This window comes from Pipistrellus kuhlii, unplaced genomic scaffold (genome assembly GCF_014108245.1).
Source record: "Pipistrellus kuhlii isolate mPipKuh1 unplaced genomic scaffold, mPipKuh1.p scaffold_m20_p_4, whole genome shotgun sequence".
NCBI lineage: Eukaryota > Metazoa > Chordata > Mammalia > Chiroptera > Vespertilionidae > Pipistrellus > Pipistrellus kuhlii.
In genome coordinates this window covers 36,815,669-36,827,597 of record NW_023425540.1, presented here as the reverse complement: position 1 = coordinate 36,827,597, position 11,929 = coordinate 36,815,669, and the positions used below count along the sequence as shown (strand labels likewise).

Sequence of the window (11,929 nt, the reverse complement as noted above, 5' to 3'; positions counted from 1 at the left end):
ACAGTCTGTTTAAATGTATAGAAAATTGCAATCAATATTCTGACCGTGTTCAGATAAGTAATTTCAATTATGAGACCTGGTTTCAAATGTAGAGACCATAGAAATGCTTAAATTGCAATGAGACCAACAGGAAGTAACACCAAGGTCCTCCCCGCACCAAATCATCACAACACTGAGGACTGCACAGGCTAGACACAAGTGGTTCTATGGCGACTTACTCTTAGTGAACACGTACTCGTTTCCTGACAACCTTCTCAGGCCATCCTGGAATAAAGAAAGATGCTATGAGAAGCATGTTGTATATGCCGGCATTATTTTCGTTTCTTTAATTAGCCAAAGAGATTTGAATAATGAGTAATTCAGTCAATCTGGAACTCGCAAATTGAAGCTCAAAACTAAATCAGAACAATAGCTACAAGACACAGGATAGTCTCCCTTCCATGGCTCTTAGCCTTAGGAGGTGGAGAATTGAGAATAAAATGGAAATGACTACATTCTGCTCACATCTGGATTGTGAGTTGGCTCTATTCTCATGCCATCTTTCTCCTGGAATTTTGAAGCCACATTTGTGAAATCACAGAAGTGAACTTGCTTTGGTTTGGATGCATGTGATTTCGAAGGGACCCTCCTTACTCTCATAGGGACTATGTTGTTTGATTTACTTATTAGGGAGCCAAAGCCATAGGCCACATTTGAGAATTCCTTAATGTAAAGCCTTAAAAAGCTTGAGCTAATTTTTGACCAACATCTGAATTGTTTCCAACTGCATTTTCTATTTAGCAACTTGCGCATCATTGGTAACTTTTAAAAGAAAAGTGTTTGGACTGAGGTCTTTGGAGGGACAGCATAGGGACTGGGCAGGATTCCAATGTTCGGCCTTTACTAAGCTCCTGGACTTGAACTAGTCCCAGATGTTCTTGCATCTCAGTTTCCTATCCTTCATCTATCCATGTACCTACTGTTTTTAGCTTTTATATTTGTTTGTATAATTTATAATTGTCATCCCTAGAAAGTGTGTGCTGAGGTTTAAAGCGTCAGCGAAGGGCTCCTCTGAAGTCACACCTTGGATCTTTAGGCCAAGAGCTTAATTTTTTACAAACGAATAAAAGATGTTATAATGGCCCCTCCTCTAAGACATATCACAGAGGACTCCTTGTTTCTTCTTTGCCTTTCTTTCTCATCTTCCCTATTGCTTCATAAAAAGTGGTGGAATCCTGCACTGGTTCCTCATAGCATGACCTGGAGAGGAACTAAGATGGGATGGCTGCATGCTGACGGGGCTGCCCCCTGAAGTCTGCACTGCACTGGGAGGGGCAACAGAGGCCAGCCCCGGGGCAGGGAACATTACGAGATTGCTCAGATTGCAGGCTCATCATAGATTTCTAGCTGGAACTAGAAGTGGTCAGAAAGCTAGTCAACGCTCAGTATTGGTGGTAGGGCTAAATACCAGCCTTTAGAATAAAACTCATAGATGACTCTTGGACTTTGTTTTTCTCCCAAAGGATTCTCCCACCTCTGATAATTAGCACAGATGAATAATTTCAATTTTTTTCACTTGCTGATAGATGATGATTATGGCCAAATAGATCATAGCAAAACAGGGTGAGTCTTTGGAAATCAGCTGCCATGGTGGTGGTGTTCTGGCAGGGAGGCTCCTCCCCTCCCCGCCAAGCCAGAGCAGCTCCCTCTGCTTTATCCGATTAGAGAGGGAACTTCTGTAGAAGCTTTTACTGAAAGAAAGGGTTCTACAAGCTAAAATTTTGGAAAATAGTGCTGTAGTCTAAGTACAAACCCTTTCTTTTACATAAAGAGCCTCGATCCAAGGAGACTGGCCATAACCTCATCCGAATACTGTGCCAGGTCAAGGGAAGAAAGACAAGGGCCATGCATATCAGCCAACTGCCTGGGATCGCCTTTGTGTAATAGGAATTCTGAAGGACTGTCTCCCCTGCTATGGTCAGTCAGCTTTGCAAAGCTCCTATAGAGAGAGATAAATGCAAGATTCCTTGACTAATGCCACCCACAGAAATTGTGATGCAGGTGCTTTCTGGTTTGTCCATACAACAGGTATAAGTACTGTACATATGCTGCATGTAGTCTGGAGCACATTAACCTCTGGTTTATCCTCATCACTCACAGTCATCAGACCTCCAACAAGATCGCTGGTGTGAGGATCTTCGTCTTTGGTGCCCAGCTGAGGGGAGTACAGTTCAGTGGTCCGTAAGATTTCTAAAACTCTGTCCAAGGCTTCTGCTACTGTAACAGGGCTGTTTTCTTGGGCTGCATTAATTATATTTATAACCTAAGGAAGTAAAGAAAGAAAGAAATTTGAGGTCATTAGGATTCTATTGTACTTCCCATCTACCAGAATTCAAAAGAAATCAGATGATGATGTCCATCTCCCTTCTAATTGAGGAATGCTGCTCACCCACCCCTTTGGGTGTCTGTCCCATCTCACTGACTGCATTTCTCCAGGCTCCTGGCTGGTCCTCCTGCAGCTCCCTTACAGGGTAGATTTCCTCAGGGGTTGATGATGGGCCTTCCTCTCACTCTACAGGCCTCCAGAGATGAGCTCGCATTTCCATGATTTTGGACACATCATCCGTATGCCAAGGGCTCTCAAATTTATATCTCAGCTCTGAACTCTTTTTGACCTTCAGATCTGTGTATTCCATTGCCTACCTGACATATCCATGGGAATATCTTACATGTCCAAATCCAAACTCATTCTCCTCTCCCCAAAGCAAGTAAACAAACAAAACGAAGAAAGACAGGGAGCTTTGCTCCATTCTCTGGCTTCCACTCTGCAGTAGGAAACCACTCCTGTCCATCCTGTGCTCAAAGTAAAAGTCTTTAATTTCCCACCATGACAATGTAATTAATCAAGTCAAACTGATTCTCCCCCTAAATATTCCCTGATCGGTTATAATCCTAGTACAGCTAATACCATTTCTTGCCTGAAATTCTGGAAAAGCTGCCTAACTGGCCTCTCTTCCACTCTTGTCATCTCTGATCCATTCTCTGCGTATCTGACCATGTCACTCCCTGCTTTAAACTCTTTAGTGGTTCCCATTGCACCAAAATGAAACTATAAACTCCTTATGGCACGACTGGCCAGAATGAACTGAGCCCTGCCAAGCTCCATGTCACCATCTCCTCCCTCTCTCGCCAGCTCCAGCCACTCAACTTCCTTAAGGTCCTCAACTGTTCTGCTCACCCCAGGCTTCATCCCCTGCAGTGTCTGCTGCCTCAAATCCTCTTCTCCCCTCTCGTCTTCCATGTCTTTGCATGCCTCGGGTCTCACGTCAAATATTTCCTCTACAGGCAGACCCTTCCTGATCACCCCTCTTGCCACCCAAAATAAGGCCCTGATCTAATTTCCTCTCATAAACTGTTTTCCTTTACAGCAATTTTTGTAATTTATAACTATATTTATTTATTGTGTTTAATATATATTTTCTCTGCTAAACTGTAAACTATGATATCGTGGTATGTCATTCATTTTATCTCCAAAACAGCCCAGTGCTGGGTAACCCTGACTGTGGAGTAGAGGCAGCAGCTGCCACTCACCTTTGTGATGGGGGCCTCAATGGTCATGGAATGGATCCTTGCCATAGATGGGTAGCGACGGTTCTGCAGGCTTGGCGCTGGGGAGAAGTCAAGAAAGTTGTGTCTGGTGGTGACGCTCAGCTTGGCTGAGTGCAGCGAAGAAGCCCACCCCGACCTGGAGGCCTGGCTCTCAAAGGACTACTGTCTCCCACAAAGCAATGAATTCATCCACCTCTTAATCCTGAGAGGGTAAGAGCTCGGCCACTGCTTGGAAAGAATGGTCTGGCCTGGAACTTTGGTGGCAGGAAGGCCGTATGAGTCCCAGCCCACAAGGGGAATTTTAGAGAAGGCTGATTAGATCTGGACCCCATCTCAAGAGGAGCGAAATGATCCCACAGGACTCACTTCCCCATAAGGCACCAAAGCCCATCTTGGGCAGTTCCATCACTTCCAGTCCTTAGCCACTGGCATGTAACAGGTAACTGTGCAGTGTGGGAGGGGAGTAAATGGAAAGGCAAGTGATGGGGGAGAGAATGAGCCCCTTCAGTCTGAATTAGGCAATGCACATCCCTGAGCCTTTAGGTTCTTAATGCCCAGAACCCCTGGTGGTTCTGGCTCTAATCAGTAGAAACTTTCATTTTAAAATATTTTTTTTTAATAGATAATCCTTACATGTAGTTCAAAATTCAAAAGGTAGCAGCTTTACTTTAAGAGCTCTGTTCTCCCTTTCCTACTACTCCTCTGAGGCACAGAATCTGTATGTTATAGCTGGGATCACCTAACCTAGCCAATACCAACACAGCAGCCTGCTGCGCAGCCCCTCTGCAGTCCTCTCTGCTGCCAGGGCAGCCACACAGCACACTCTGACCCTCCACTCCCACGCTCTGTGGAGAAGACAATTGCAACTCAAACCCTACTAAGAAAACTGAGCTCATCTAGTTGAAATTCCTTCATTATCCTTTCCATCTACAATGTTGTATATCTATCGGGTCTAGTAATAATTAATGTCGTTTTTAAACATTCGTTTAAAATCTTGCTTGGCGTTGACTTGTATTCACATAACCTTCAAACACGTGGTATCTACAGAACGTGTGAAGTGCAATTAACAAGTTTTGCTTGAAAAAGTTTGTGTTTGGTTTGGTTTTTGTTGCAAAACTAGGGCTAAGAAGATGGCGGATGAAGAGCATATTCGGCACTGCATGCTTTACGAGTTCCAATTAGGAAGAAAAGCAAGTGAGGCTGCAAAAAACATCTGTAGTGCTCTTGGTCAAGATGCAGTTAGCACCAGAAAATGCCAGCGTTGGTTTGAGAAATTTCGCGAGGGAAATTTTTCGTTAGATGACAAGAGTGGTTGAGGCCGTGTGTCCAATTTTGATCAAGAAGCTCTTCAAGCTCTTTTGGTGCAAAATCCTCAAATTACCCAACAAGAGCTTGCGACAACTTTAAATTGTTCACAAAAAACAATTTCCAATCAATTGCGTGCACTTGGCAAAGTCCAAAAGTTTGGAAAATGGGTTCCTCATGAGTTGACCGACAACCACCATAATCAAAGAGTCACAATTTGCAGTTCGCTCCTCTCTCGTCAAAACCGTTTGCCGTTTTTAGAGCAAATTGTTACCGGAGATGAAGAATGGGTGCTGTATGTTAATTTGAAAAGGCGGCCTCAGTGGTTGGACAAAAATGAGGCTCCACAGCCCACGCCAAAACCTGACTTGCATGCGAAAAAAGTGATGTTGTGTGTTTGGTGGAATTTTAAAGGAATTCTTCATTATGAACTTTTACCATCTAACCAAACCATTACAAGTGCAGTGTATAGTGCCCAATTGGAAAGGTTAGCCCAAGCTTTAAGAGAAAAAGAACCCGCGCTGATTAATCGGAAGGGCGTAATTCTTCACCACGATAACGCACGACCGCATACTGCAAGAATCACTGCTGAAAAACTGCGCCAGTTGGAATGGGAAGTTCTCTCTCGACCTGCATATTCTCCTGATATTTCCCCTTCCGATTACCATTTGTTTCATTCTTTGCAAAACTTTCTTCTTGGAAAAAAATTTAATAATGAAGAATGCCTCAAAAATGCATTGACCGAATTTTTTGCATCAAAATCACAAGAATTTTACAACAGAGGGATTGAAATGCTTCCTGAGCGTTGGGCACAAGTAGTAGAAAACAACGGCAACTATATTGTTGATTAAATTTTGTTGTTTAAATAAATTCGATTTAAAAAAAAGTATTAGAAAACGACATTAATTATTCTAGACCTAATACATCCTCAATACGTCTGAAAATATTTTGGTCCACACTCCTTACATTTTTGGCTCCAATCCCTTGCATGCCTGTGATGTATCCATCTTACTCTGTGAGTTATCCATCTCATCTTTAATTCTAGTTCAGCCACTTCCCTCAGACTCAGCTTTCCCAATGTGACTTAAAGAACTGAAGAATCCCTCACCTGCCTTTCCATTTACCCCCCCGAGTTACCACCCCACTTCTCTCCCTTCTGTCACTCACCATCCCCTCCTCATACCTCTAGAATCTCTCCTCATTTGCCAAATAAACACTAGCTGAATGCCTCTTCTCAGCTCTTAAGCTCTCTGATCTCTGCAGCACTTATACTGTTAGCCATCTCCTTTCTTCTGCTGCCCTCTTATTCTTGGTTCACGTGACACTGTACTCAGATGGTTCACTCCCAGCTCTCCTGTTCGCTGCATTGGCCCTATTTCTCTTGCCTCCCTCTCACTGAGGGTGTACTTTCAAGCCTTAGACTCAGCACACGCACACACACACACACACACACACACACACACACGAGATGTTCCTCTGCTCATGGCTCTTCATCTGTCCTCTCTAGGACATCCAAATCCATACCTCTAGCCCTGAGTAGAAGTCTTGCATTTTAGCTTTTTTGACATTTTTACTGAAATAAAACTTAGCTTCTCAATCCCCACCTAGCCATACATGGAAACTTTTTTGTTTCTGTAGATATTACTTCTATCTTCTCAGGCTCATAGGAATTAAATCTCAGAACCATCTTTGATTTCCCATCCACCTGAAAATCCAATGAATTAATTAGGCCTGACTGAACTAAAGTATTTTGCTAAATTCTGTCTCAGTTTATCTGGGACCGTTTATTAAAGGACAGTAAGGTGTATAACAGGTACACTGAACACTGGGTTTGTGGTGGAGTCAGGAAGCCAAGATTCTGGTCCCCTCTCTGCCACTAGCAGCCACATGTGACCCACCCCCTGCTCTGGCGGTTACGGTCCAGCACAGCTTAGGCCAGCAAGGATCAAGCACCGAGTCGTTTCAAAGAGAAGACAAAGACTGTAAAAAGTCTACTGCCTATGGGGGAAGAAGCCAGTGTTGCTGACTTTCTATTCCTTTGGGTTTGTTTATATGTTGAGGAATTCTTTTATATATTCTTCTGTCATTTTCTATGTTTTAAAAAGGTCAAGAAAATCTGAAAAACTTCTTACCGTCACTGCCTCGAGATGATATTGATTTCACATCAATGGACTCCCTCCTCCTGCTCTTGTATCTGAATGAATGAGACTCTAAGGATTTCAGATGAATAAGGGGAGTGGTTAGTTACCAGCTTATTCAAAAGTGAAGTTTGGACACATTTCCCCGTCATTCTCCAAAGAAAATCAAGGTCACTTCTTAAGCACTATAAAATATTTTTAAGAATTAGGAAACCGTTTTCTCTTCAAATTCTCACCACACACAGAATTTCCTGCCATATTAGTTGTAGAACGATGCCTGTCCTTGTGGCACCACATTACACTATGGAAACAGGCTCATGATCAAGGATTCTTTTGTCCCACTAATAACTCTTTTAAAATAAACATTAAAATTTGGGGAAAATTTTGGGGGGTTCATTCTGATATGAAGTATCAATACACTTGACTGACTAGATAGGGAAGGTTCTTATTATATTTGAGGAAATAAATACTAGTGAAATCCACAGAGAGCTGATTTTACTTGGGAAACTAATTTGGACCAATTGTCAGCCTTTTTTTCCTAAAAAGTTGAGCCTCTAGATGTTCTTCTAAGGATGTGATTTCATCAAGTGATGCAAACTGCCAATCCCAGGAAGGAAGAGAAGAAAACAAAGTTTTATAGTCCAACAATTTGCAAAAACTAAACTCTCACTTTTGTCCCCATTTTCTGAAAGAGGGATGGGGTGGAAAGCATGTAAATTCTGCATAAGTCTTTACAGACTTTGAATTTAACACTCAAAATGTGCTGTTCCATTACTGCAACATCTAAGGCAACAGTGCCATGCCAGCAGTGAGGACTGGGGATAAAAATGTCAGGGCTGCAGAAACATGCATTGTCAGGTGTATGCTTCTGGTGGGACCACACATGAGCAAGGGAGAAACTCAACTCCTAACAGACCTGCTCCACTGTGCTGAGACGGGAGTCATACATGCAGCTTCCAGCATTTCTCAGACCCAATAAATGATATTTCGAGAAAAAACGAAGAAATAACGCTTTTTTCCCCCCCAAGAACTTCCCATTGGCATAAAAGAGAGGTGTAAGAAAGTGTAGTAGTTCAAAGGACCAGCTCCAGAGCCAAACTAGCAAAATTCAAGTCCCCACTGTCCAACCAGTAGTGTGTAACCCTGGAGGTGTCCTCTGGTGTCCTGATCTGTATAGTGAGGGCAGTTCCAGCATCTCATTCGTACGCTGTTGTAAACAAGCTAATTCATGGCAGCACTTGGGGCAGTGTGGGCCACGTTTTAGTTCCTGCCGGCTATTATTCATCTGTGCACTTGCACATACACCTTCTTAGGCACACACAGGTCATGTTATAACGCTGTTTTCACATCATAATATGCCTTAGACACTGTTCTAGATCTCCTTTTTAACCATTTTCTTTAGTATCCTCAAAAATCTGATTTAACTAAAAATGGTTAAATCAGTAACTAAACCTGAATTATATTTTTACAGCATGAATTGAAAGGCAGAATATTATAAAATTAATCTGCACACCACTGCCTTTAATAATCTAACATAAACCATTTACTATCCCTTTGCCTATTTTTGTCTTCCATACTCTGCCTTAACTTTTCTAGCCTTGAATATGAGTTTCTGTATTTCTTTACAAAGACAACTGTGGGTGGTGGCATTCTAAATAATACTATTAAAATCATATGGCATCTTTCGAACCCTCAGAAACTAACAGATCATTCGCAAGATATTCCTTTTTAGCCTATTCAGGGACTTACTAATCATATACATTCCTGACATTTGTGTTGCAGATATTATAATAATTAAATTGAACTTAGTGAAGATTTAAGATTAAATTCAAGATCAAAGAGCATAGGAATTCCTCAAAATGTAGTTTCTAAGTAAATCTAAAGTAGGAGGTTAGTTTCACAGCTGTTGGCCCAGGTTGCCTTGTTGGATCCTAAATCATTTATCAGAAGTTATTCAAGCCGAAACTGGTTTGGATCAATGGATAGAGCTTCAGCTTGTGGACTGAAAAAGTCCCAGATTTGATTCCAGTCAAGGGCATATATCTTGGTTGCAGGCACATCCCCAGTAAGGTGTGTGCAGGAGGCATCTGATCGATGATTCTCATCGATGTTTCTCTGTATCCCTCTCTCTTCCTCTCTGTAAAAAGTCAATAAAATATATTAAAAAAAGAAGAAATTATTCAAAGATGAATAATGCTTATTGATGACTTTATCTCAGCTAAAATTAAGAGAAATTATAGCAACAGAAATTTAAACTTTTGATAAATTATTCTTTAGTATAAGCCATTTAAATACAAGAATTTGGTATTCATTCTCTCAACAGATACTTGTGGAATGAATTTCAAAATCAGAAAAAAGAAGGATAAAGGACTTTTAGATAGCTGTCCTCAAAGGCAAAAAAGATACAGTATCACCAATTTTTAAAATAGCTATAATGTACTGAGTACCTACTTTGCACCAGATGGTGCTTTAATATTTTAATATTTACTTTAATGTTTATTATTAAATATTTAATATTTATAGACATGTCTTATATAGTCTTGCAATAATTCTAAATTCTGTATAGTACAAGTTTAAATTGATGAGGAAACTTAAACTTGGAAAGATTGTTTAGTCAGCTCAAGGTCAAAGAGCTAATAAATGAGAGAGCCCGTGCTTTTCAAGATGGGGTGGTTTAAATTAATGTTTTGTGAGTATTGAGTGTCTACTATGTGCAAGACCATCCTGGGCACTACAAAGGATATGAGAATGCTTGTAACAGATTTTGTGAGTTAAAATAATGCTCTTACTGTAAGTGTTAGAAGGAATAAACTAAAATGTCTGAGAGAAGAGCTGAGAAAGAGAAGGGAAAGGTAGGGGAGGGGAGAAGGATGCTAAGTAGTTAAATACCAGGCACTGATAGATGTAATGTACATTTCCCCCCCTCTAATCCTCTTAACAACAAGATGAACAATGGTAATTCACTTTACAAATAAGAAACCAAAGATCAGGAAGATCACAGGAAGGCTTCCTGAGTAGGCGAAAATATGGTTCACCGTGGAATCAAGGAGAGGAACTCACAACAGCCCAGGGCCTGACTTGATGCGTTAGTGGCTGGGAAGCCGCTAATGGGGGAGAATGTGTGCAGGAACAAGAATTTTAAATCTTTGGTAGTAGACACATTTCCCCCTCTAATGGGAGAATTTCAGACCTTCCCAATGTAAAAGTCATCATTCTGTAGCTGAGGAAACCAAGGTCAGGCAGAGTCTTACCCCAGTTATGAGGTGAGGAAATGGGAAGCTGAGCAGGTGGGCAGGGCTCCTGACCCCCAGGCCAGGGCCCATCCATGTTCTAACTGTGCAGCCACTGATGCTGCTAAGCAAGGGAGGCCTGGCGACAGTGCGACAGCAGTGTGTCTCCCTGGACTTTGGGGCCACTCTCTCATTTTAGGTTTATCTGCATGACGGTCTCTAGCCGGCAACAGAAAACCAGGAAGGGCTGGCATTGGGTAGAAAGGGTTGCCATGAATGAATATTCAAAAAACTTCCAGGCATTCTACTTCAGTTCTGGCTTTGCTTGAGCAATTCAGAGTACATTTCAGACTTGACCCCACACATGCTGCCTGGGAGTAAAAGTGAAATTGAAGTATTCTCACCTGTCTGAGAATTGTCTCCTGAATCTCGATGAATCTTGTGAATCTGAAGTGGTTTCAAAGTTTGGTAAATAAAACAAGAGAAAGAAATTTAAAATACAGCATGAGCAGCCAAACAATTAATTACAAAACTCTGAAGACTTCAAAAGAGCGAGAAGTTGCACAGATAACATGAACAGATGCAGGTTGTGCACCAACTAATACTATATTATAAATGCTGTTACGCCCAGACACTCATGGGATGCTGAGCCCAGAGCACATGGGGGGGGGGGGCGGGGGGGGGTGCTCAGAGGAGGACAGCCAGCCCGCCAGAAGCTCTTCTCATTCTCACAGTCCGCAGAAATGCAGAAAGAAAAAAAGCTAGAGCAAAAATGTAAGATTTTTATAAGGCTAATATATAACCTGTTTGTAATTCATTCTTATTATAAAACTTTCTGTGATATACTAAAAATAATACCAACATAAGCCTACGCCTTCTAAAAACCTTCCTAGAAAGCTCTTCAAGTTACAGGCAGGATCAATTTGCAAATGTTTCATCACAATGAGAGCTGATTTTTAGATGCAGTTTAGCACCTGGTTCTTTCTCATTATTAAATTTTCCTGTGCTGGTGGTTTTGTGCTCGATCTGTGTCATATGACGGGTGAAGTAATCACCACAGGAAAGAATACATTTGCTTTCTTTGGGTTCCCGCATTTCTTGTGTTTGTAACAGACTCTGCTACTGGGGCACATTTAGCTCTATCATTTATAATCAAGCTGCTTTCCTGCTGAACCCATCTATTGCCCGTAGCTCAGACCAGCTAACATCCGTAGCCACTAATGAACAAGGTAAATTAACGAGGAAAACAAGGCAGGTGCGTGTGTAGGGCTGTCTGGGAAGGACGGTTAGGGTGGCTTAACAATGCCCACCATCCGAGCCAGAAGTCCCCTGTGTGCCACATACAGGTAATATGTCCCCGCTGGATTGAGCCACGGAAAAATAATCATGGGAAACTGAAGTGTTAAGATAGGGGGTTTCTATGAATTACCCCGCACAGCCCCTTCCACATCATCACCACCTGTGTGAGATCTGGGCCTTAATGTGACTAAGAGCTGTGACTCATTCATCCCCTAATTATGGGGCTTTTTTTTATCTCTTCTGTGAAGAGCCGCTCTGTTTTTCCTTTTCAGAGAGAAACCACTTGCTACAAAGCCATGGAGTGCAGTGTGACTTTTTGATCTGTACCGAATGAATACAACTTTTGCCTTGCAAATTGTTTATCAGCTG

At 41.9% G+C, this 11,929-nt stretch overlaps 1 protein-coding gene across 4 annotated transcripts in view; it reads right to left on the bottom strand.

The window, feature by feature from the left end:
• The window catches only part of PDE8B (phosphodiesterase 8B), a 182,940-nt gene that overhangs the window by 13,187 nt on the left and 157,824 nt on the right, over window positions 1–11,929 (bottom strand). For all 4 annotated transcript variants that reach the window (XM_036409585.2, XM_036409586.2, XM_036409591.2 and 1 more), the window contains 5 exons: window positions 10,666–10,708; window positions 7,026–7,103; window positions 3,571–3,647; window positions 2,138–2,302; window positions 219–264 (listed from right to left, as the gene is read on the bottom strand). In XM_036409585.2, the coding sequence (XP_036265478.1) occupies window positions 219–264; window positions 2,138–2,302; window positions 3,571–3,647; window positions 7,026–7,103; window positions 10,666–10,708 (409 nt within the window). The remainder of the gene's footprint in view (window positions 1–218; window positions 265–2,137; window positions 2,303–3,570; window positions 3,648–7,025; window positions 7,104–10,665; window positions 10,709–11,929) is intronic.